Source organism: Lepisosteus oculatus, chromosome 2 (genome assembly GCF_040954835.1).
Source record: "Lepisosteus oculatus isolate fLepOcu1 chromosome 2, fLepOcu1.hap2, whole genome shotgun sequence".
In the NCBI taxonomy this organism is placed as follows: Eukaryota; Metazoa; Chordata; class Actinopteri; order Semionotiformes; family Lepisosteidae; genus Lepisosteus; species Lepisosteus oculatus.
In genome coordinates, this window is record NC_090697.1 from 32,523,824 (window position 1) to 32,548,151 (window position 24,328).

Here is a 24,328-nt window from a genome sequence, read left to right on the forward strand (position 1 = left end):
TGAGGTGGTTAGTGATGAGCAGGGTATGTTGGACATTTTCTCAGAATAGGAGGACTTGTTTTATGCAAGGGTGATAGATGAAGATCTAAGCAACATTGCTTAACTTTAGGAAGGATTTGGAGACAAATCCATCTACAGTATCAGTGTTGTTAACTGACTTAGAGTTTTTGGGTTTTTTGGTTTGGAAATTGCCAGGGATGGATGGCCTGCATACAGAATTTTCTGTAGAATATTCTGGGACCTCCTGTCAGAAACTGGGCTAGGTGGTATAGGTATAATGAGAGATATTAAGGTATTAAGGTCTAAAGGTATTATAACATCTTCAATGTGAAAAATGGTTCTTTCCCTCTTATATAAAAATGGGAAGCATCTGAACTGAGGAATTAGAGGTATTTAACTTTTCTGTGATTAATTTTAAATTATTATTAAATATATTACTCAGGATATCACCAATAGGTTGATCCTGATCAGTTGTCTGGAGTTTCTCATCTATAGTTATACTGGAATCTCCTGTATACTTGACTATAAGTTAAAAGTGTCATCTTAGCAAAATCGTGATGTTAGCAGAAAGTTGTCCTTGCAACTTCTAATAACTGCTCATAACGGACACAAGCAGCAATTATGCAACAGTACTGGAGAAGGCAAATTAGATATTACAGTCAACCAGTTATGGATATAACGTCCATAATGACAGAGGCATTGCTTTTGCATAGTGCTTTATCCCAGAGGATCACAAAATATTTATATAAAGGTGGGAATCCACTTCATTCTCCACTAAAATGCTGCAACAACCTGCTGAGAAATCCACAGAATCCACGCTCGGTAATTTCCGTCAGCGGTTTTATTTTTTCGATTTTAACAAAGATTTTGAACTGTTTATATTCATAAAATCTAATTTGATTCAAAGAACGAAATGACCGTGATAAAAAAGTCGTTAACTGTAAAAGAGTGAGTACTAAAGGTATTTCCCGCATATCATTGACTAGTAAATTTAGAAATATTACGTTTTTTCGGAAGTCACGCGGAAATAATCGCAGCTGATTGGTTCAGAACTAGTGTACCTTGACTTTCATCGATACGGGTATTCCCAATGACCCATTGAACATGTGCTGTTTTTTCTAGTTTTTCTGATTCTACTGTAACTCTAGTAGGGAAGAACTTCTAGTCTTGTTTTTAAATGTTTTTATTTCCATTACTACCATGAGACATGCTTTGATTTTTTTTATTTTTTGCAAGCAAGATTGTCTTAAGCCGTTTAAGTCAATATACTGACAATATACAAAGGCAATATATGTCTTATCTCAGCAATGTTTTAAACAGGTATTGAGGATTCTTTGAAGTTTAAGATGAAATAGCCAAGGGAAATCGAACATGCTAAATATGTTTCATAAGGTTTACTCATTGTTAACTTTAGTAATTGTAAAGAAAAAATGTTACAACTTACAAGCACCTGTCATATTTTGAATTTTACATTGTTATATTGCTAAGCAAAGTTAACCTCCAATACCTTGTGAAAAAAAATTAATCATTTATTTATGATTGACAAAAATCTGCATGTTGTTAAGTTGTTCTGTTACACTATTCAGTGTTATTTCTAGTTCTTTGGTTCCAATAAAACAACAAAACAACATCATTTTCATTACTTTATTTTCTATACAACTCAATATGCTTTACTAATCATGAAATCAAACTATGAGAGAGTCTCCATATATAAACATGAAAAATAGTTTGTGGTATACCACAGTATGTATCGCAGTACATTTTCCAGAGGGTTACCCAACCCTAATCAGCACCACTGCTCTCCAAACAAAATATCTCCAAGAGTCAAGCTTGGTTTAATGTCTCTTCCAGAACAGCCCACTCAGCCAACTTTGTGTTCTACATCCTTAATTTAAAGGCTTTGGTGCAATCCCAAAGTGAACAGTTGCTGCCATTATACATGTGATGGATACACCTTTGGTTGCAATGGTTGAAGCTCTGCACAAAGTAGATTAATGGCATAGGCCCTGCTGTGCAATCACATGAATTTCCTCAGTAGAAACAGCATAGATTATACCACATACAGAAGGCTGTCCACAAAAGCAAGGTTTTTACAGCATATAAAATACACTTTTCAAAAATCATATGCATTCAGACAAAGGTAACATGGTAATGTTCTAAAAATGGCAGTAGGAAACATTTTGATTATTGTTTTTAACAATTTCAAAGCTATGAAATTGCAAACTCCATCGAATACAGTAGTTGCAAAAACAATGCCAAGCTTGATTTTTGTAGCCTGAAAACATGTACAGTACATAAGCATTGCTGTTCTGTTGATACCTTAAAAATATATTTTATATATAGATTTGGAAAACAATAGATTAAAAGCTCTAGTCAAGTTAAAAAAACTGCCCACAACAATTCCATGTAACAAATATAAGAATTCAAGCATTATGTACAACAGAAATTACTATCTCTGAACACAGCATACCTGTTTCTACAACCGGAATGTGCCCAGAGCTGTGGTCTTTGACCTTTGGTATCATTTTATTTGATTTTTGAGGGGCAGTCACTGTACCAGCCTGCAGTATGTTTAGTGTCATCAGACAGCAGACTGCTGTCAGCCCATGTTTGCTTACTCTAAGTATTCGAGTGAACTAGAACAACAACACAAACAAACACTGACAAACCGCCTCCTTTCAACAGATTCTGAAAGAACAAAAAATAATAAGGTAGCAAACAAGCCAAAAAAAAACAGCATATGTTAAATCATTTACAACTATGGTATTTCAAAATGTACAGCTGCACAAGATCAATCACCTGCTAATAATCTAATGAACTGTTTCCTACAGTGGAAACACCAACTGACTGAAAACCTGAACCAAAGTGAAACTACTGAATGACACTCTCTTTGCAAAAACAGATTTAGAGTGAAACATCTGGATAAATTGGATTTATAATAAAACACAAAATACACAGTTCAGAACAATGCCAAGCATACTGTACACCTAGATCTTATTATTTCAGAAGCTTGTTGCAATACAATGTAGTTCTTTTTACAGTACAAGTGTTATTGTTCAATTAATATATGGTTTTCAGACTGCTGATTTTTGAAATACTGATAGTGTTAATATAGTTTAGCGTGTGGCATAACAAAATCAGGTTATACATTTATACACCTGAAGAAGGCTCCACAGCCAAAATGTGTTTTCTTTCTTCACTTTTCAGCATGGAATAAACCTTTTACTTGTTCCTATACATTTCTAAATGATGGCAATGCAAATATCAATATAAAAACTACAGAACACTATAGCACTCTGCCCAGAACAAGCCAATCACAGCAACTGCGGGACACCCTTATCGCAGGAGTATTCAGCTCACTCCTGTAACAGGCATTGTCTCCTGTAAACTCGGATGGTACTGATCATGGTCAGACATAACAAAACATTAAAATACTTAATCTTTCCATAAAACATTGTAAAGGTGAGTGCAGGGGTGCTTTTTGCTATTAGTAGAGTTATTGTTAGTCAAAATATAGAACATGCTAAAAAACGTAGTATAAACTGCACAGAATGAAAATCAGAATCCCAAGCACAAAGTGAATAGAACGTCTATGTATATACATCTGTATATACAGTAGTATGGAAAGAGTTATTCATCTGTCGATCATCGATTCTTTTATCAAATTTTATTCACGATCATAAATCACTGTAATTAACGTCGTTAAGTACATTATACCAGCATTTGCGAGGAAAAGGTCACCAAATTGCCACTAAATAATATTTTGCTGGAAACAATCTTTTTAAAAACCTGATTTTATATTTCAGCGTGATTTCAGCGCGTGATTTAAAGACCAAAATAATGTAGACTATCACGTTTTTTTAAAATAATCTAAAAGGTACAGTACGTTCCGTTCTTGAATAATATTTCCTTATTAGAATAAATAAAATACTTCTGTCCTTTTGATTAGCGCATCGCTGATTATAAATAGAATGCACATTTATCAATAAGCGTATTTCACACTGATAACATGGTATTGCCTAGGTTACGGTCTTCTGCAGCGAGCTGTACGGCTCAAAATGATTCGACTGCGTGTTCCCTACACTTCTGAACCTAAGGTGCTGTCCAAGGTTTCTTAGCAACAGGGCAGCTCAGACACGGATAAGGCAGCTAAAAATGTATTCTAAAATAATTCAAGTTCAGCCCTTCGCTAACTACATTTTTACTAAACTTGACTGCATCTTCTAGATGTCTCTCTGACCTTGAATGCCTTATACTGCCTGAGTCAATAACAGCAACTGTATCTTACTCACATTCACCTTCTCATATTCACGCCAGCAGCAAACTGTCCTGCAGGATTTACCTACCTCATAAAGGTTGTTGAATTGTCCTTAATGTTTTCGTTCCTTTCTAAAGAAAATGACTCTTGTCATTTGATCGTCTGCATTTCTTCCGGTAATGATACTCATAAGCAAGGCAGAAGGTACCGGGCAAAGCGTTATTTCTATGACAGTGGTGTCTAATCCAGTTTACGTTTACATTGTATTGATTACTGTCAGATCCAAACTCCGCCTCCATGCTTTGGTCACGTGCAAGTCTCCAAGTAGGATACAGCTCCATCTAACGTTGACTCTTTGAAAACATACAGTACATGGACATGTCGAAGTTGCTGTGCGATATACAGTACAAGTATACTCTACTAAAGATAAATATTTTGAGCGGGTAGTTAAGTGGCTTTGTCTGGAGTGAAGTCGGTAGGTTGTCAATGGCTTCATCTTAATCCACGTTAACTTCCACCTTTAATTTTAAAGGACACCAAATTCCCTATACAAAATATTATCTTTATTAGCATTCTGCGTAGCATATATTTGAAGTACAGTACATAACAGTGTCCTTTGGACTACATCTAGATGTATTTACAACCACGTAATGTTAAGACTTTAATTTTGACTTCAATGAGTTTTGTTTCTTTTATTAATCTTTCTTCATGTCCTGCCTAGTTAATTTCAGTTCTCAAGTTTTATTCCCGTTGAGCATATACAAGAGAACCCAGTAAATCCATGTTTCAGATTCTGCTGCTCAAGGTCTTTTTTATCGAATTCCCGTGAAAACAGCATTTACTTTATATATGGTACTTCCTTACTTCATTCCTTTTCATCCGCTTTCCCATAGTATCATCGTTACCCGTGTGTCATTGTATCAAATAATAATTATAGCGTGAAAAACACTGAATCGTGCAGGACATGTAGTAGAATAAACAAGAAAGGAGGGTTAAAAGGAAACATGGGGATGATTTAAACATATTCCATAATGCCGTCTCGTATTCCCTTCTCTTTTGATCAAACTCCAGTTGTCTGGTGATTGCACTCAGGCCTGAGTTTGCTGGAAACACTTAAGATTTGACTTGATCTGAAGGAGAAAGTTTGGAAGTACGAGGATACATACTGTACGAGCCTCCGCTACATAATGTTCATTCGATTATTAAATTATAATGATGATTAGATTGGATAAAAAATGATGACTATTTGAAAATACCTAAACTGTTTGCACCAATAACCCCACTGTAAAACTCTTGGGTTTTACTATAACAGATACAGTTTTTGGACTCCAAAATCACAAAAAGAGTCAAAGTAGTCAATGACAATTATCAATATGAATAGCAGTCAGAGATTTACAATGACAATCTTATAGCAGCAGATTTCCAATGTCCTTTTGTATTTGTTGAAGTCACAGAAATAAATAGAATCATAAAAAGATTCAGAATTAAATTACCTCTAAAAGCAGTCATTTGTCCCGGTAATACAGTATTGACCTGGCAGACACACAAACATGAATTAGCATTCTGGTGACTAAACATGAATCTGACATTTCAAAAACTATTAACCTGTAGTAAAAAATAGCAGGGAATACTGTGACAAAGTAACTATTATATCTATAAATTGTTAAGGGGTTATCTAACATTCCATATATGGATTTTTATTGATCTTTTAAATTGTTCAAATATTGCTTGCTTAATAGTCCAAGGAATCTTACATGTACAGTATTTGTTATGTCCCAATGAGCTCCAGCACTGCTGCATTAGCTCCACCAATTGCCAATGCGCATTCTGCACATGCTGGAGACTCACTGGGGCCATCCTCAACAAGATCAGGCTGGGCCTATCAGGCCAATTAGGGAACATCGCACAGTATTTAAGCCATGAGGAATCATTCCTCAGGGCCTAGACATTGAGTCACTAACCTTTGTGTCTCAGTGTGTCTCCATCTTGTTGGGCCTGGTGCAACAGTATTTGGAAAATATGGTTTAGTATAGGAAGTAATATATGTGGCAGTGAAAACTAATTTTGAGGGCTTCATTCAATACCAAACTATTACAAGGAGGTAACAAACATATTCTATAATTAGAAAATGGGGAAACATTGGGCTTGAAGAGGCTTCTTAAGGAGAAGACTTAGATGCTTATTTTAATGCAACTTTCACATTATAAATATAATTCCCAGTCTTGTGCATGGATTAAAACTGAGCTAGAGAATTGAAGACCAATCAGTCTTATCTCTGTTATATCTACTATAATTATATTGAAAACCTGGCAAATATAAATGGCAGTTGAATAAGTGCAAGGTATTACAGTACATGTAAGAAATTAAATGGATGGTCTTACTTTAACTAGACATAAAACAATCCAACAAAATGTGTGTATGTATTGTTAAAGTTAAATTTAAAATTTAAATCAACAGACTGTCTTATTAAAAATAATAGTATATTAGTTGGACTTCACTTGGAATATTTCGTTCGGTGCTCTTCGCCACATTAAGAGATGGGCAATGCAAATTTTGAAGCAATACAAAGGACAGCAGTCAGGCTAATTTCAGATCTGAAGGGAGACTAACAAGACTAAGGAACAGACTAAGACTGAACCTTTTTAGACTGGAACAGAGACAATTATGTTGTGGCTTCATTCAGATATTCAAAGTCCTAGAAGGCTTTGGCCAGGTGCCCCCAGGGGACATCAAGATCAGCTACAACACAAGAACCCAAGTGGAAGTTAAGTTTATGGCCGTATGACCTCTGTTTAAATTGCAGGGGCTTTACAAACAATTACAGAGGCTACAGGCAGCAGACTTGCCCTCCAATGGATCTTCGTTAAGGGATTTAAAGTGCAGCCATCCCAATTGCAAGGCCTCAGAAGAATCCTGCATTCTTTATTTTTCATCAGTACCTTACTGTTTCAAAGTAATCACTTTGAACCTCATGGGACTCTCAGCTAATAGCATCCAGGGGTCAGAGACTGGGATAGACAGTAGGGCTGCTAGCTCAAACCTAGGAACTAACTACATGCTGAAAAGATAAAAAAATTGTAAACAATTATTTTCATAGATGGTTCTTAAACTATTTCCCAAGTCATGTGGTTGAAGCTGATTCTGTGCTACTCTATAAGATCTAATAAAAATAGTTCTTTGACCATTATTCTAATGGGAATTTGGAGAGGTCCTAAATTTAAAACCATCAATATACAGTACATGATCAGTGCATGTTTTATTTCTTCTTGTACAGTATATTTACATATATATTTTTAAAATATTCACCCACAATTCATTTGAAGGGCAAAAGAACATAAGACAGGTTATGAAAGGGAGGAGCCATTTGGTAGCTACTGTAGTAGTTAATTGATCCCAGCATCTCATCCAGCTGTTTCTTGAAAGAAACCAAGGAATCAGCTGCAATGTTCAAGCATGATAAATATCAATAAATATTAACTCAGTTGGAGTTTACTTGGTAAGTGTCATTCTAACAGAATAATTGTATTCCTGTTTGATTTACTATCGTCCTACTCCCCTCCTGCTGCATGGATTGTTAATCTCAAACCTCTGCAGTAGGTGGCACTGCATACAATGACACTGTCAAAGATGAAAACAAAAGCCTGCAGAAAGTTAACAATTTAACCAGTTAATTAAATATGTTGATCTGTGTTGATGATAACTAGTAAATTAGTTATAGAGAAATAGATCAAAGACTTCTCTGAGCTACAGTAGATTGCACAAATGAACAATAGCTGTGAGCAGAATTGTCACAACAATGTTTAAATTCTATGTTGTCACACAACTGATGACTGATTCCAGCAATGTGTGTTGTGAAGAATGTATCAAATAAAGTAAATGAGAAAATAATGCAGTGCATGAGTTGGTTTCACAGTTCATTTTTTGTAGGTGTACAGATGATTCTTGCAAACACAACAAATGTATGTCTCAAAGTACAGTATGTCTCAAAGACTACCATATCCCAGAAGTTCAATTTGGGTTTTTGCTATTATGCAATTATCACAATGTCCTGTTTTGATCAAGATTTGCTTGATGACTTACTCATATTGTAATCACACTCTGTACTACACTGATGACTTGACAAAGGTTAATTATAGTTTGTTGAAATGATTTTTGTGTGTTATTCTACAATGGGATATGATCTAGTAGGTTGGGATTTAGGAGACACATCTTTAGGATCAAAGAGTTGTGGGAGTATGGAGCAAGGTTCCCTCTCGTAGTTGAAGCCAATACTTTGGATTCCTTCAAGGGCAGCTGGATGAGGTCCTTGGAATAATAAACTACTCAGTACAAACTAGCCATATGGGCCAAATGGCCTCCTCTCATTTGTAACTTTTCTTATGTTCTAATGTGCAGAACCCACAGAGAAAACAGTGAAAGTTTGATTGAGAGGAAAAAGGTTTAAACTGTCTCAATGCTTTAAACAGTATATGTACTGTGAAATGTATGCAAAGCTTGCATTATGCATACTAATTTATACCTGAGATTGAAAAATTATCATTCTTAATATGTTCACTGATTACAAGTATTATATAACATACAGTATGTGCTCATATTTCAATTTATATTTCTAGCTACTGTAACTACTGACAACCAGCTACGTAGTAGCTTTTATTCCTATATGGAACATTCTTACTGTATTAAAAGATATGAGAGACAATAAAGGTGCAGTTTGTACTCATCTGTGTGCTGCTGACCATAGACAATGGGCTCTACCAGTGTGGTCGTCAATGCTTCAAGGCTAATATGCTATTGCTATAAACCTGTTGCCGTGCAAATTGATTTCTTATCTTTATAAACTTCACTGCCATGTTTGTATGTATTTCATCACTTGTACAATGTAATTGGTTACTATCATGTAATAAGCAAAATATACTGTTCTTTGCGCTAAAGACTCTTGACCTGACACTTCAATTTGCATATGAGATCTTCTCTGAACTGAAACTGAACCAGAGTTTTTTCTCACAGATTGAAGTTTCAGGTAGTTGTTATATTGTGGCTACACACAGAAAATCTGATTAGCAAAGAAAATGTGGTTGGGCTGACCCCTGTTGAATATGATGGAAAGTGACCAGTGTTTTTATGCAGATAGTGTACTTGTTTTAGAATGTACTAAATTGATATATATAGTCTGGTATAATTGTGGTATTCTCAAATAAAGCCTGAATTTTCGAAAAATTCCAAAACAAATGGTATGACAAACACAAAATATTGACTGATAATGGAAAAAAAATGAAAATAGTTTCACAGCATCAAAAACACATGGCTAGTCATTAGCTCCTCGCAATTAAAGGAGCTAGTTAAGTGGTATGTCGTACTGTGGTTTGTAACTCTCTGTTTATGTTTGTTCTTATGAACTTTCCTCATAAACCCTTTAAAGTTGAATATAAAACCCATGTAATTTACTTCCTACAGTACGTAGAAATACCAACCCATGTAATTTACTTCCTATGTAGAAATACCACGAGGATATCTCGAATTTAAAGTACAGTATCTCTTAATAGGCCTGCCTAGTAAATCCTTGCTGGTGATAATCTACCAGAATTAGTTCTTCTTCTGATGTTTTGTTGTTGTTGTTGTTGGTGGTGGTGGTGGTGGGAAGATGTCTTCGTTTTCATTAGTTGCAAATTATTTGAAAACATAAAACATGAATAGTAAACATAAAATGTAAACGTTTGCAAATTTACAGAACCATTTTGGAGAGGGAAAAAAACACATTTTGCAATCAATTCATATTTAGATGTTGCTTCGTGGTTGGGCTAAATTTCAACTGTGATTCAGGAAGTGAAAGTTGACTAGTAAAAGCAAAAGGGAAAGGATTACCACCATGATTAGTAAGACATGAGTGAATTTGCACCTTATTTTTGACGTGTACGTGCGTGTGGAAGATGGATAAATTTAAAACGGTTCTGAATATTTTCCAAAAACAGCAAGCGACCTTCAGTTTTGGGGCAGTTGCTTTACTGACAGCAGGTGGGGAGCAGATATTTTCGACTGTTGTTTTCAGATGCCCGTGCAGTTCAATGAACTTCACCTACGGCAATGTATTTCTTACAGTTCCCGCTCTCGTTTTGCTCTTATTGGGATACATCCTAAGTAACAAGACTTGGAAATTGTTTACTGGAGCCTGTACCAATAATTCCAAAGTATGTCGAAAAGAAAAACTGTGCTCCTTTATTAAAGTGATCACACAAATAACTTTAAATGCAGTGGTAGCGCCTGCCAGCTGGATTGCGGTTGCTCTTCTAAACGGCAGCTACTATGAGTGTGCAATGACAGGCTTCAATAGTACATCATACAAAAAGCAAGTCTGTGTCGGAAAATCGGAGGTTTGTCTTAAGGATCTCCACAAGCTTCCTTGCGGAAAATCTTCAATGTCGCCGTCTGACAGTGAAGATGTATTATTGATCATACGAGCTCAGTCACAGGTAGGAAACTCTCTTTCCAAGTTTACCATGTAAATAAATAACTTTTTAAATTAAATGCGAAGCAGAACCAAGTGACTTCCTCTGTACCTGACGAAATACTTTCATGAACTTCCATTGTACGGTTCAATGTAACTTCCTCTAGCGCCAGGGTTATTACTGTCTACTGTACATATTACACATATTAATTATTACTGTCCCAGAATAGTTATAGATGGTTTTCATTTTGTTTATTTGGTTGCTTTATAGTGCTAAACTGCTACTTTTTTCAGTAATAATGTATTAATATGTATTTCGAGATATTAACAACATTATTTGTGTTAGTTGTCATTTTTTCTCTGCAAATTATACTGTATTCTGCTTTTGTGAAAAAGTATCAATTTGTGAAAAGGTTTATGCATTCTTTCTTCTGAGTTAGAGCTGCATCATTTTGGAATTACCAAACTAGTATGGAAGTTCCAAACTTTCACAATTTAATGGAAATGAGTGTTAAAATACAGAAGTAAAACTGGGATATACCATACTGTAAATGTGTGATACAGAAGGTGAAAGTAGGTTGTGGTATGAACTTCCCAGAACGTTCCAGAAACTACAGAAATATATTTTAAAAAACTATTAAAAACCCTTTACAAGAACACAAAAACTTAAAACAGTGAATCAGATGATACTGTAGTTCTGTGCGACATTAATAGTTTTGATGACTACATGTTTTAATGCTAATCATTATTAAAACTGAGTGTCTCACCATCTCTTTATCAAACGTGATTCCATACAAAATGCCACATGCCCATTGTTGGGTTTTATTGAATGTTAAAACAGCAAAGGAGGAGACAATGCCCCCACAAGAGTAATTAAGATCACCTGGTTGTTCCTGGCATTTTTGAACTGTCTGTGAGAGAAAATGCGCAGATAATGAGATTTATTATCTGAACTATCTGAACTGAACTAGTTCAGGTAACCAAGGGTACCAGTTCTGGGAGGAACAGGAACAGATCCATTATATTCAGACTGTAGGGGCTACAGCATGATCAGTTCCAGGATTCTTCCAGTTCCAGGATGGCCCACATGTCAACATGAAATCGATAAGCATGTTTGGTGTCTTTTCAGGGGTAAAATGACTGATGAAAGGTAAAATTACCATGTTCTTGTTGTCATGTAGCATCTGGAATGGGGGCAGAGAAAGTGGTGGAATATTATTTTCACCGATGAATGTTGTTTTGCCCTTTACAGACGTGACAGAAGACAGTGTGTTTGGGGACATGGTTGTGGGCACTAAGCTAACAATTGGATTGGTGAATCCAGCTTGTGGGTTGGTGGAAGTGCGAAGACGTGGGGTGAATCTCCTTTAACATAAAAATGATTGTTATGCAGATTGAAGGCAACATTACTGAGTAATCAGTGATACAGTGACAAAGTCATTGATACAAGAGCAAGCTATCCGGCCAAATCTTGAGGTTTCAGTTTTCAGACAGGACAATGCACAGTGCACAGTGCACAGTGCTGGGATTACACCTGCATGATTTCACGAAAACAATGTGGAGGTATTGCAGTGGCCAGCTCTCTTGTCTGACCTGATTCCAGTGAACATCCAAGGGACCGGCTTACCAATATCATCAGCTGGATCCAGCCTTTGCCATCTGATTGCAACTGCAGAGAACATCCCACAGCAGTCTGTCCAGAGGGGGATCAGGTCTTTGCGTCAGTGTTGACAGGAATTGTTAATGCTCAGAGGGGCCATACTGATTCAGACCTGTCATGATGTTTTGACCTGTATGTTTTAATTATTTGTACAAACATTTTCTGTGGACTGGTTTTATGTCCATGTTTAAAATGTTGTTTTCTTTCGACCAGAGAATTGCATTTCTTTTGTCCATTTGTACTTAATAAGTTTGCAGTTATCAGGGCTTTTTTCATTGATGTCAAACTTAGTCAGTGAATGTTTTATTGTGGGAATGTGTTTGGGGTTCCTACAGTATTTAAAAAAGAAACAAAGTCAACTGCATCTCACAAAATCCTAGCTAATATATGAACTTGTGATTTGTTGTAGATGCTGGGTTGGCTGGTGATAACCTCCATCGCTGCCTTGGCGCTTTTGCTGTCGTGTGTGGCCCGGTGCAGATCTCCTGTCAGCTACCTGCAGTTAATGTTCTGGAGGGCATATACAAAAAGCGAGAATGACCTGTTTGAGAGCGCTACCAACGAACACGCAAAGAAGCTAGCCGAACGAAATCTGAGCAGCTTTTTTGAATTAAAGCAACCCACTCCGATTGTGACACCTGACAACAAGGCCTGGGAAAAAGTCTCAGGCCTTTATAAATTTAGCAATACTGATCACTACTACAGTATCCTACATAAATATGTAGAAACTTGTAAAGATGTTAACAGAGTATCAGTGAAATCTGAGAGTGGAGGTTTTGGAAATCCTTCAGTTCTCAGCTTTGTGGACGATGGAAAAGCCATGTTTTAAAAATGCAATTAATTATGATCCTGTGAAGTTTTGTATCAGAAGCTGCAGCTTTCAAGAATCTAATTTTGTTTTACTGAAGGATCTTGTAAAAAACAACTTAGATAAAAACACAATGTGTGCCTTGTTGTATGTTGTATGTTCATCTTATATTTTTTTACAATAACAATCCATAACCCAGAAAAAAATATACTTAAAGCAATATATAGGAATGAAGGAGTGAACGAAGTGGTCACTTACATTTTAATCCAAATACTACTGTATATAGATGTAAGTTTGTGATTTTACTGATGTGAGTGATCCATTGATTGTCTGTAGAACTATGCAAGCTAGAGAGTCCCATGTCAGGTTGTGAGGTTATTTAGAGTGTTTTCTGAAGTTACCCATGAATCAGAAGCCTTTCACTGAGACAGACCTACTGTAGAACTTAGGATTGCCCGAGAGAGTTGTAATGGTTGCATTCATATCTGAGCCACAGTGAACGAACCTCTTCCCATGGAGTGAAAGGTACAGTTAGGTACAATTTTATTAGCATAATTAAAATAAAATAATAAACAAAATGGCTTATGTCATTGAGTGAGCTTTTCATTTAAGGTAATTGTCAGAGTTTCCACGTATCCACTTGCCGCCGCATTCCAACGCGCTCTCTCCACTCCAATTAACCTATTATCCAACCACTGTTCCCCTTATGTTCTACTTAAACCTTTCCACCTCACCTCTCCGTGCTCACTATTGAGTTCTACTCACCCGAGCTGTCCCTTTCGTCGCCTGCTTGTCTTGCTAACTTTTGGATAACGAATACTGCCTTCCCGCCGACTATGGACCTGCCTTATGAATTGGACTTGGAAATCTCTCCCAACTCTTGGTTAACGAATACTGCCTTCCCACCGACTATGGACCTGCCTCTCCGATTGGATTTGGTTTTCGGACTCAGCCCTCTGGATAACGGATCTTGGCCCTCCTTCCTGACCACGGTACTGCTATACGATTTGGACTTCGGTAACTCTCACTCCTGCCCCACACAGAGTCCTACACTACACATCGTGACAGTAATAAGGTAATAAGAGCTGTCCTGCTTGAAAATAAATTATCCTGATGGAATTTTATATAGTACAGTAACGCCTTACTTACCTAAATTGTATAGTTTATTGGTAAACTCTATTGTAATAACACAAAGTATTACTTTACATATAAATGACCATGTGCAAATGTGGTTAAACACTGAGGTGTCCAGCATGATCCATCCACGTTTCTGAGTGAAAGAGTGTTTTGCCAACTCAGGAAGGTGCCTAGCCCCTTGTCACACAACATGGTGGGTTGTGAAACAATGCCTTTGCTAACAGTGAGATGTTATTAAATAATCAGAGACCAGGACATTCAAATACCTCCTTCACAGATGAGAACATGTGCCACACTGAAGACATAAGTAGGGAAGACAGATTCCTTCATTGTACATGGATAGTGCAAGCCTTTTGGGGACTGAAGCAACTCAAAGATGTGCACACATCCGTCTGTTGGCTACACTAGCCGGCAGAAAGCCACAAGCTCCTAACCGCACACATGAGCATTTACAGTGCTCGATAAAGAAGGTGCTGAAACACTGGCGGCATCAGCTGTAGTGAAGTGATGAAGAAGCCTTGGATTCAGGAGTTAAACATGAATAAATAGGTGCTGTGCTGCCAACAGATGCCTGAACTGGTATGTACGGGATATCAAAGACGATGTCACTCGCCTTGTGCCTCAAACTGATCAGATGTTTGGTTGCAATTTTACACATTTTCAAAACAAAATCTCTTTTGCCTTTATACAGTAGTATGGCACTCACACATTAGCTTATTCAATATTCAGTCTGGTATACAGGGTCTTGGGTGAAAAAAGAGCAGAGCAGGATGAAATCGAGCAAATTACTTGTCAATAATAAATAATCATATATATTTAAATTAATTGTAATTATAGAGATTGTGATCATACATTGGAAAATGAATGACATGAGCACAATCAGAATGATTTATATGGTTGAAGGCATACAGCTGCTGGCTTTGCTTCTATGAATACACTATCATGCCTAATCTCCATTATTAATAAACAACAAATATTGGGGACTGAAGAAATAGAATTTCAGTGGAAGAAATCATTGATAAGTTAGAGACCAAAGGTACAGTATGATATGAGTTTACATACAGTAAACACGTAAAAGTATCTGTGTACAGTATGTATTTGGTGTAATCCCATTTTTGCTACAGATAGATCTGTATCATGAGTGTGGGCAATGTCTCATGATTACTACAGTATGTAATAATAATAATTATTATTATTTACACTTACGCTTATATAGCACTTTTCTGGACACTCCACTCAAAGCGCTTTACAGGTAATGGGGACTCCCCTCCACCACCACCAATGTGCAGCATCCACCTGGATGATGCGACGGCAGCCATAGTGCGCCAGAACACTCTCAGTAGGGAGGAGAGCAGAGTAATGTAGCCAATTTATAGAGGGAGATTATTAGGAGGCCATGATTGGTAAGGGCCAATGGGAAATTTGGCCAGGACACCGGGGTCACACCCCTACGCTTTTCGAGAAGCGCCCTGGGATTTTTAATGACCACAGAGAGTCAGGACCTCGGTTTTATGTCTCATCCGAAGAATGGCGTTTACAGTATAGTGTCCCGGTCACTATACTGGGGCATAAGGACCCACATGGACCGCAGGGTGACTGCCCCCTGCTGGCCCCACTAACACCTCTTCCAGCAGCAACCTTAGTTTTTCCCAGGAGGTGTCCCATCCAGGTACTGACCAGGCTCACACCTGCTTAGCTTCAGTTAAGCCAGTTGTGTTGCAGGGTGATATGGCTGCTGGCTAAGGGATTGTAAGGGATTAAAGTTTTTGAGCTGTCAGAAATAGGATGTTTTGAAATTATTGTGTTAATTTAGGGAAGTCTGGTGTAAGAAGCCATAGGCACAGAATATTGGAGGAAAATTGCTTTTGGTTATAAAACTAACATACTGATCTAGACTGAGACTGAATACATACAAGGAGAGAGAAGAGAGTTCTAGAACAAGCACTCACAATATCATCCTTCTGTAACCTGGAAAACCACTTAATATCCATGTCTGCTTTTTAATGTACTGAAAAATATCCTAACATGCGGTATATTTAATGAACAATACAAAAATATGGAATGGGTTGAGTCCACCTATGGCTTTCTAATACACAATGTAATTGATTTACACTGTATACTAAGAAATAATACCATACCATTTCAGTCCAATGTGAATGCTCTAATACAATCTTTTACAAAATCTAGAAAATCCAGCCATATTGTTCTAACAGTGTATAAGCTATTTGCAGCCTTTAATGATACGAATAATGTTACTGTTAAACAATATTATACTGTTACTCAGCATGGAAAATCATAAAAAACCTCTCATGTTTCTTCAGAGTTGCATTTCTATGCATTAGGAAAAGTCAAATTGAATCAAGATCAATAGCAAAGGAGAGGCAGACATGAGCGCATTAATGTTTCTCATGCAAGATGGTAGGATGACTTTACACACTAGGAAATATACTTATTAAATCATCTGCATGAGTAAAAAATACAGACTTTTACAAACATAGATTAATGTAAAACAAAAACCTACCATCAGTAGATACTGTACATAATGTACGGCACAGCAACTCTAGATTCTGTCCTATGTTTCAAGTGTCTCTGTGAGTTCAATGAGGAATTAAAATTGGCAACAAGTTTTGGTAATCAGGAAACAGCTAGTTGGCTTGGATGGCGAACAATAACTCTGTCTTCTCTTTTAAGTGTTTTACAAGCTGTGCATCAGTTTACATTCCACAGGACACGAGGCACAAGGCGGAACTAATACAACTCATATTCTCATAGATAACAATGTTTTCCACGATGCTATGAGCTCCGTTGTATCAAACCAACTACAGAAGCAATCACATCTGCAACAAATTACAGTCATGATCCTACTGGATGCTCACAGGTGCCCTCGGAGATGTGGGATAACAGCCAACAGCTGCTAGACCAGCTCTGCATGGCATGAAATGTGGATCTGGATAGCAGTTCTTTTGGCCTGAATTGTCCTACCTACTGGTATCTTTCATTAACAGCCTGTAAACATTCCTGAAGTTGTATGAATTGAGACATTAGCCCAATTAAGGATGAAGCTGTCTGAATAGACCCATTAGCTAGGTTTGCTGCTGCCTTCACCAACGAATCAGAGGCAAATGCATCAGTCATGCCTCATGTGAGATCACTTAAGTGAGCATTTTTCCCATCAGACAGAACACTAAAGATGGCAACTGGTCTGCTACTGCTTTAGTGCTCAGGAACTAGAAGGAGTCACTCCTTTGAAACATATGACTATGTAATAAACAGTATTTTTCTATGTATAGCATTGGAAGTTGCATAGGAAAATACATCTCCTGTCATGTTCTCTGAGAGTGTTATTTTCTGGTGTCTGCAGTTTTTGCGAAAAGAGGAATTTAAAAAAAATCATAATAGTAGCAATCCCATGGCATGATTAATTAAATGTGGCAAAACAATTGCAATCTTAACGTGCTTTAGAGGAACCAATCTGAAACATGACTCTGTGTCATCCTGGGATGGCACTGCACGCCCTGTCTAAGAGAGTCCATCTGCAAAGGAATAAAGCCTACTGTACCTCCATATGTTATAGTCAGATGTGTTGTAGCTTAATCATCTATTAATCGTAATAGTTTGCTGAAGAGGACATTGAGATGTTTTGTGGGTATTTTGCCAAGGTGAAGCTCTTTCTGGTAAAGACTGTTCTGTTTCTTCATGTGAGTTTTTTTTTCTCTAAACCCAAAACCAGCTGGGTTTTGCAATGCACAGATGTTGTTGATAAAATTGTTTTTCTAAAGACATAAAAAGGAATGATTAAATTAGTCATATATTAGGTATGTGCCATATTAACATTTTGCACATACTGTACACCGTATGTATCCTGTAATTTTCTATTGCGCTGTTGAGATTTGCATTTAGTAATGGAACAAAGTTACATGTTTGATAACGTAAGCAAAGGTTTTGCTTCACTTTTTGCATAGAAACTGAAACTGGTCAGAGGTCTTGTTATGGCAACTGTTCTTCTTACACGTGGTTAGCAGTGGTTGTGATGTAAGATTAACTCCAATAGTCAGAGGCTTTAGTGCCAGATTTAAGTTCCCCCTGAGCATTAAGCTACGTATAGTATGCGCCACATTTGACAAGATGGAAGTATTTGTTTGAAAAATTCACCCAGTTTAGATTTGGGCCTTAAGGATGAAAGATGTGCACCAGTGGTTTAGCTAATCACTTTGGTAAAGTTATCCACTTGAAAATGCCCACAAAAATCACTACTGGTTATCAGTTCACATAATTGACCACCTGTTAAAGATTATTAATTCACTTAGCCTGTTGAAGCAACTTGCATTTGTATTGTATGTTTTCTTCTATTTATTCCTCAGCTAGGAAATGCCTTTTTACATCAGTGGGATCCAATATATTTTAAGCTTGGGCAACATTAAGCACTATAATATCTAAAAAACATACGTAAAGTAGTCTGCCGTCTTGTACTGAGTTATATCTTCAAAATGGTACAAAAATAATTTGGTACAAAATTATAATTAAACATCTGGTAACATTCAATAATAATAATCAAGTTTGAGCTATTTTTATAAAGCCTTGTTGTGTCAGAAAAATGTTTATTTAAACCTTTTACATACTGTATGTGGGTAAAATAAACTGTATGAAAAATAGTTTTCTGCTCAAGTAGCAAAATACTTGACATTATTATACTTTCATTAGAGAAAAACTACTGTAACTTACAGCTTCTAGCAGTTAAACTTGATTTTCCGGTTTCAGGTCTGATTAATCACAGACCATTTGTCTAAAATATGTATGTGCAGCCAGTGTCTAGTTCTCACTTTGAGAGAGAGGAAGAATGGGAGGAGCAATGAAAAAAACAGAAGCAGAGCACAAAGAAAAACATTCAGTGAAGCAGCTGCACAGTTTGGGTGTCTGATAAAGGAAGTACACAGAGTTGTTGCATTTTGTGTGTGGAGTGGGCTTCTGTGCATTTTGATTTACTTTTGAACAGTGTGCGAACCTTAATATTATTATCTTCAACATGGATGCCTTTCAATCTGTGCTGCGGTTTGTAATGAATCAGAAATCTACAATAGGATACAGTTTCATGGCTATCTTGACAATTGGGGGTGAGCGTATCTTTTCTATGGTTTCCTTCCAGTGTCCGTGCAACAGAAGCCAAAATTTTTTCTATGGCCTGACTTTCCTTCTAAGCCCAGCTTTTGTTTTATTAGTTCTTGGGTACTTTTTCAGTACGAGAATGTGGAGACTCTTCACTGGGTGTTGCCTCAACCCTCTGAAACTGTGTCCCAGAGGCAACTGCTTGGGCTGTGTGAAAGTCTTCATCCGAATCTCCGTGGGGGCTTGTGTGGCTCCTGTGATGTGGCTTTCCGTGGCTCTGCTGAACGGGACATTCTATGAATGTGCGGTGAGTGGTCTGGAATCCAATGAAGTAGTCAACCTTTTCTGTAAGAATAAAACGTACAAATGCAAGATGGAGTTGCCGCGAGTACCCTGTGGGAAATCTAACCTGCCCAAAGAAGACAATCAGGAGCTTTTGCTGATGCTGCGTGCACAATCTCAGGTAAGGGGGTGGGGGAGAATAAAAAGTACAAACGAGAAAACAAAGCTGTGCTGGTTTTCAATGAATGAAGAATATTTGTCTATGATTATAGCAATTTTCTTAAATACAGTAAATTCAGATTCACAGCAATATTGGCATGCTTTGATAAAATGGTCAAGAGATGTTGGTCCTGGGAGCCAATGCGTCTTGTAAATTCCATTGCAGCTGAAAATATGACTTAATTATATCAATTATTTCTTTAATGAGTACAAACAACAGCCTTTCTATGTCTCTGATTGCTAATGGTCTCCTCCCCATAAAAGTTTAAGAAGACCACTGTCTTTTCTTGTTATCCAGAAAGTGTCAGGCCTACTGTATATTAGAAACAAGATCATAAAGATAAGCAGTGTGTTGACAGAACTTGCATATGCAGTAAGATGTATTTCATTTATTATTTAGATGAAACTGTGTGTGTGGGGGGGAGGAGTTAGTAAATGCTTGTGAAGTGCTTATAAAGTGCAAATGCTCCAATGGTGTTTCTGTTATCAGTGTAGACTTCTCATGTTCTTAATTGCCTTTATTTCTTTGGTCAGTTAATTAAAAAGATATTTTAATTAATAATATTTTAAGATAAGCATTTAAAAGGTCATGTGAATGATTTTCATGGAAATGTGGAGAATTAGGCAGAATCTAGTCAGTGTGCTGTAGGATGTGTCTTTGAGCCCTGCTTGGCAGCTGGTCAATATTCTTTCCACTGATTCCAGCACAGCAAAGTCCTTTTGTCCTGTGGTTACTAAAATCAATGCAAAATTCATGTTGTGTTTAAGGTCTTACTAATACTTTGTATAATTATACTATAACATCTTTTGATTAAAATTTTCACAACAGCTTAATGTTTTAGAGGAAGAACCTATTGAGAACCTTACATTTACATTACATAACCATTCATAGTCCATTATATCTAAAAGACGCTTCATTCCTTACTGTTGGTTTACAGCCATTTGATCTCTCTCTTAGCCTTTCTAACATCTTGTGCTTGCAGTTCATCATGCATTTAACCTGGCTTTTGGCCTTTGTCCCGTATAGTGCTTGTTTTCTCCTGATATATGCTGTATATTTATGAATTACTCTATGTAATCATTTAGGCCTCTGCGTGTTGCTTTACTTTTGTAATGAATTTTAATCTATGCCTCAAGCAAATTATTTTTTAATGCTGTTATTCATTCCCATTTATTCAATTTTATCCCCTAATCAATCTGGGAATTATGTCTTATCCCTTTACTGCTGTTTCAATTAACTGTTTCAATTTACTCCATAGTTGCCTGCTAGTATAACTGCAAGGGATTGTAGCCTTTTTTTTTGCTTTTACCTGTGAGAAATGAATGACTTGGCCCTATGATGGATATATTGTTTTGTGTATTTATTCTTTTTGCATCTACTTGGGAACATTTTCTCTCCCAATTCTCCTCCCTTTCATTTCAGATTAAATGGTTCTGAGTTTCTTGGTTAATCTTTGCCATCTTCATGTCTCTGAAGATAAGCCTTATCAAAGAAGGATTGGGGAGCATTATGAACAGTTACAGGAGTTACTATGGCACAGTGGTTAGCATGGCTGCCTCACAGCGCTGGGACTCTGGGCCCAGTTCCAGATTTGGGATGCTAACTGTGTGGAGTTTGTTCCCTCTTCCTCTGTTTGCATGGGTTTCTTCTGGGTGCTCTGGTTTCTATCCACCGGCAGGTTAATTGTCTTCTGGGAAAAGAGGCCCTGGTGTGAGTGTGTTTGTGTCCGTCTCTGCCCTGCGACGGACTGGTGTGTTGTCCTGGAAAGAGCATACCCTTTCTTCTACCTTGCTGGGACAGGCTCCAGCTCCCCTATAACCCCAAACTGAAATACGTGGTTAGATAATGAATGGAAAAAAGTAGCAGTCTGCTTTAAACTTCAGGCATCTCATTTAATAAATCTTTTTTTTTCATTTAAATTTTCTACTGTTTTAGATATGGCTATTGTACAAACACATTAGTGTTGTTTCTATTGATACAGTATATAAAATAAATGAGGCATTCAAGTTTTTAAAATAATTAGGATTTGTGGAATTAAATTCTACATCCTTTCATTCCAATTTAAATTCCAATCTTTATCGTTGAGACTATTTTAGTTTTGTGGTTTATCAGCAATTGTCAATTTAATTCAAAATTGACCCCTACACTGCTTTTAAAGATAAGGTTAAGTCACGCATAAAGACCAATATCAATATCAGCTGCTAGGTTATTACCGCCCTTGACTGAACCAGATGGAACAAGACTATCTGAGAAGCTAGTCCATTACTTTGAGACACAAAGTTGTCAGAATAAAGAAGCAAAGTGAAAACATTGAGCAGAGCTCTTCTTGACTAGGCACCATAAGATAGCTAATAAAGGCAAACTGAATTCAATTGAAAGCTCTTTGGAGTACTAATAGTTTCTCTGCCCCAAATAACTTATCCTGTCTTTTAAAATATAATTGTCTCTTATGTGTGAAGGCAAGAAATGCCCCGTCCTTACACGAGGAGAACCAATCACTTGGACAGATTATGCGTGTGGTCTAATTATGTTATGCGTACATACAATTTGAAATCCTAGGCTCAATATCTGATATCTGTAGATGATTAAAAAAGAGGAGGCCATTATCCTGGATTCAAAGGTAAAAGCAAATTTTGAGACATAGCAAAGAAGAATCCTCCATATGCTCTCTGCACATGGTGTTCCAAATGTGTAAACAGTATCATCCTAAAAAAGCTCTTGATGTACAGTGCAGAAATATTATATAGCACATTCATTTGTACCTACTTTTTTCAGGGATCTTGTACCAGGGGGCAAGGGGGAGCAGGAGCCTATGCTGCAAGCAACGGCTGCATGGCAGGTTACACATTGGACAGGCCGCAAGTCCATCACAGGGCACACAAACAAACACGAAACACACAGAGAACACACAAACTCCACACAGAGAGCGCCCCAAGTTCAGAATTGAAAGAATTGAACCCAGGGCCTCTGCAACAAAATGGACAATGCTAAACACAGCGTCACTCTGCCACCAATAATAAGAATAATTACAATAATAATAACAATAATAATAATAATAAACTATTGTTGTGTTGTCAGATTCTAGGGTGGTGTATCATTATTTGTGCTGCAACGGCCGGATTGATTGGTATCTGCTGTAATAACTGTCGATCTCAAGTGAGCTACTTACAGCTCACCTTCTGGAGAAGGTACATTGAGAAGGAAAAGGAACAGTTTGAACACTATGCCGAAGATTACGCAACCAAGCTGGCCAACAGAAATCTGAAGAGCTTCTTTGAAAACCGAGATCCTGAGGCATTCCCTTTCCCAGATCACACTGCCTGGGAAGAAATTTCAAAACTGTACACCTTCTCTACAAGTGAGCAGTACTACAGCACCTTGCAGAGGTATGTAGATCGTGCAGAGAGGGACCATACAGATGAAAGAAAACCAGTTTTGGCTTTTGAAGAAGGAATAGAAATGTCCTAAGGAGATGGAAGTTCCCTCTCCATAAAGCATCGTAAGGCTTTTTTTATTCATTGAATGTACAGTCATTGTTAAAGACTACAGAACACAAACTCTGTTATAAAGTTCCATTATTTACAATTCAGAACTGTAATAGTATGAATTCCTGCTCTCAAAAAATATTTTTTATTTCAATTTTCTTTGTGTATTTTATTTTATTTTTTATTATTTCAATTTTATTTCTAAATTGAATTGAAGGACTGTGTTGTTTTTGTAACACCCCATACTAATCCGAATAATAACAATCCATGTTAAGCCAAGCTAGTGTGCACCACATCTGTAGCGCAAATGGTAATGGCAAAGGCTGTGGATTTTTTTTCACAAGATATCAAAGTCAGTCCCGTACGAACTATGTATTATTGCTTTTGAATTGTCAATGTAGAGATTATTCTTTCTTAAGTTTTGTCAATGCAATTCTGTTTTTGACCAGAATTATTAACAAACTCTAAAATATATTTTTGTCAAACATGTATTGCCTTTCATTTTAAAAATATACTACATTTTTACAACAATTAATGCTTCAAAATATTTCCAGTGCAATTTTCACTAATAGCCTGGTTAAAAAAAATACTAATTTAAATGTCTTTGCACAAATACAAGCTTATAACAATTAACTGTTATAATAACAATATGCCTTAACTAACATTTCATTTTTTTACTCAAAGACATTTTTAAACATTTTAATACAAGACCCTAGGTACTCTTAATAACATGGTACACAAAATAATACCACTCACAGTGCGTTAAAATTTATTGTGTTTCTTGTCTGGATACCCTCCAGTTGTAAAACATAAATTTAGGAAAATGAAGTCTTGTCTTTGACACATAGGATTATCCAAGTCTTGACAATAGCCAAAGTAGTTTAAGTTAGGACAACTCTTAGTGTATTCTGAGAAACAATCAATTAACATAAC

The 24,328-nt window shown here is 36.8% G+C and overlaps 3 protein-coding genes across 6 annotated transcripts in view; 2 read left to right on the forward strand and 1 right to left on the reverse strand.

The window, feature by feature from the left end:
• The window catches only part of klhl32 (kelch-like family member 32), a 78,644-nt gene extending 74,100 nt beyond the window's left edge, over positions 1 to 4,544 (reverse strand). For all 3 annotated transcript variants that reach the window (XM_015355416.2, XM_006626275.3, XM_015355420.2), the window contains exon 1: positions 4,347 to 4,544. The gene's annotated coding sequence lies outside the window, so the exon portion shown is untranslated. The remainder of the gene's footprint in view (positions 1 to 4,346) is intronic.
• A 5,557-nt stretch (positions 4,545 to 10,101) lies between these two features.
• On the forward strand, positions 10,102 to 13,758 carry calhm6 (calcium homeostasis modulator family member 6). Its single transcript, XM_006626317.3, has 2 exons — positions 10,102 to 10,725; positions 12,770 to 13,758. Exons 1-2 carry the CDS (start codon positions 10,186 to 10,188, stop codon positions 13,187 to 13,189), a joined length of 960 nt encoding a protein of 319 aa, XP_006626380.2. The 5' UTR covers positions 10,102 to 10,185; the 3' UTR covers positions 13,190 to 13,758.
• Positions 13,759 to 19,103: 5,345 nt separating this feature from the next.
• LOC102685173 (calcium homeostasis modulator protein 5-like) lies at positions 19,104 to 23,882 on the forward strand. Of its 2 annotated transcripts, none has more exons than XM_015355444.2 (2): positions 19,104 to 19,871; positions 22,686 to 22,966. In XM_015355444.2, exons 1-2 carry the CDS (start codon positions 19,329 to 19,331, stop codon positions 22,899 to 22,901), a joined length of 759 nt encoding a protein of 252 aa, XP_015210930.1. In that variant the 5' UTR covers positions 19,104 to 19,328; the 3' UTR covers positions 22,902 to 22,966. The 2 variants fall into 2 exon arrangements, with proteins under 2 accessions (XP_015210930.1, XP_006626343.2); XM_006626280.3 differs by lacking the exon at positions 22,686 to 22,966 and adding an exon at positions 22,989 to 23,882 and having other exon boundaries at positions 19,131 to 19,871.
• The last annotated feature ends 446 nt before the right edge of the window (positions 23,883 to 24,328 follow it).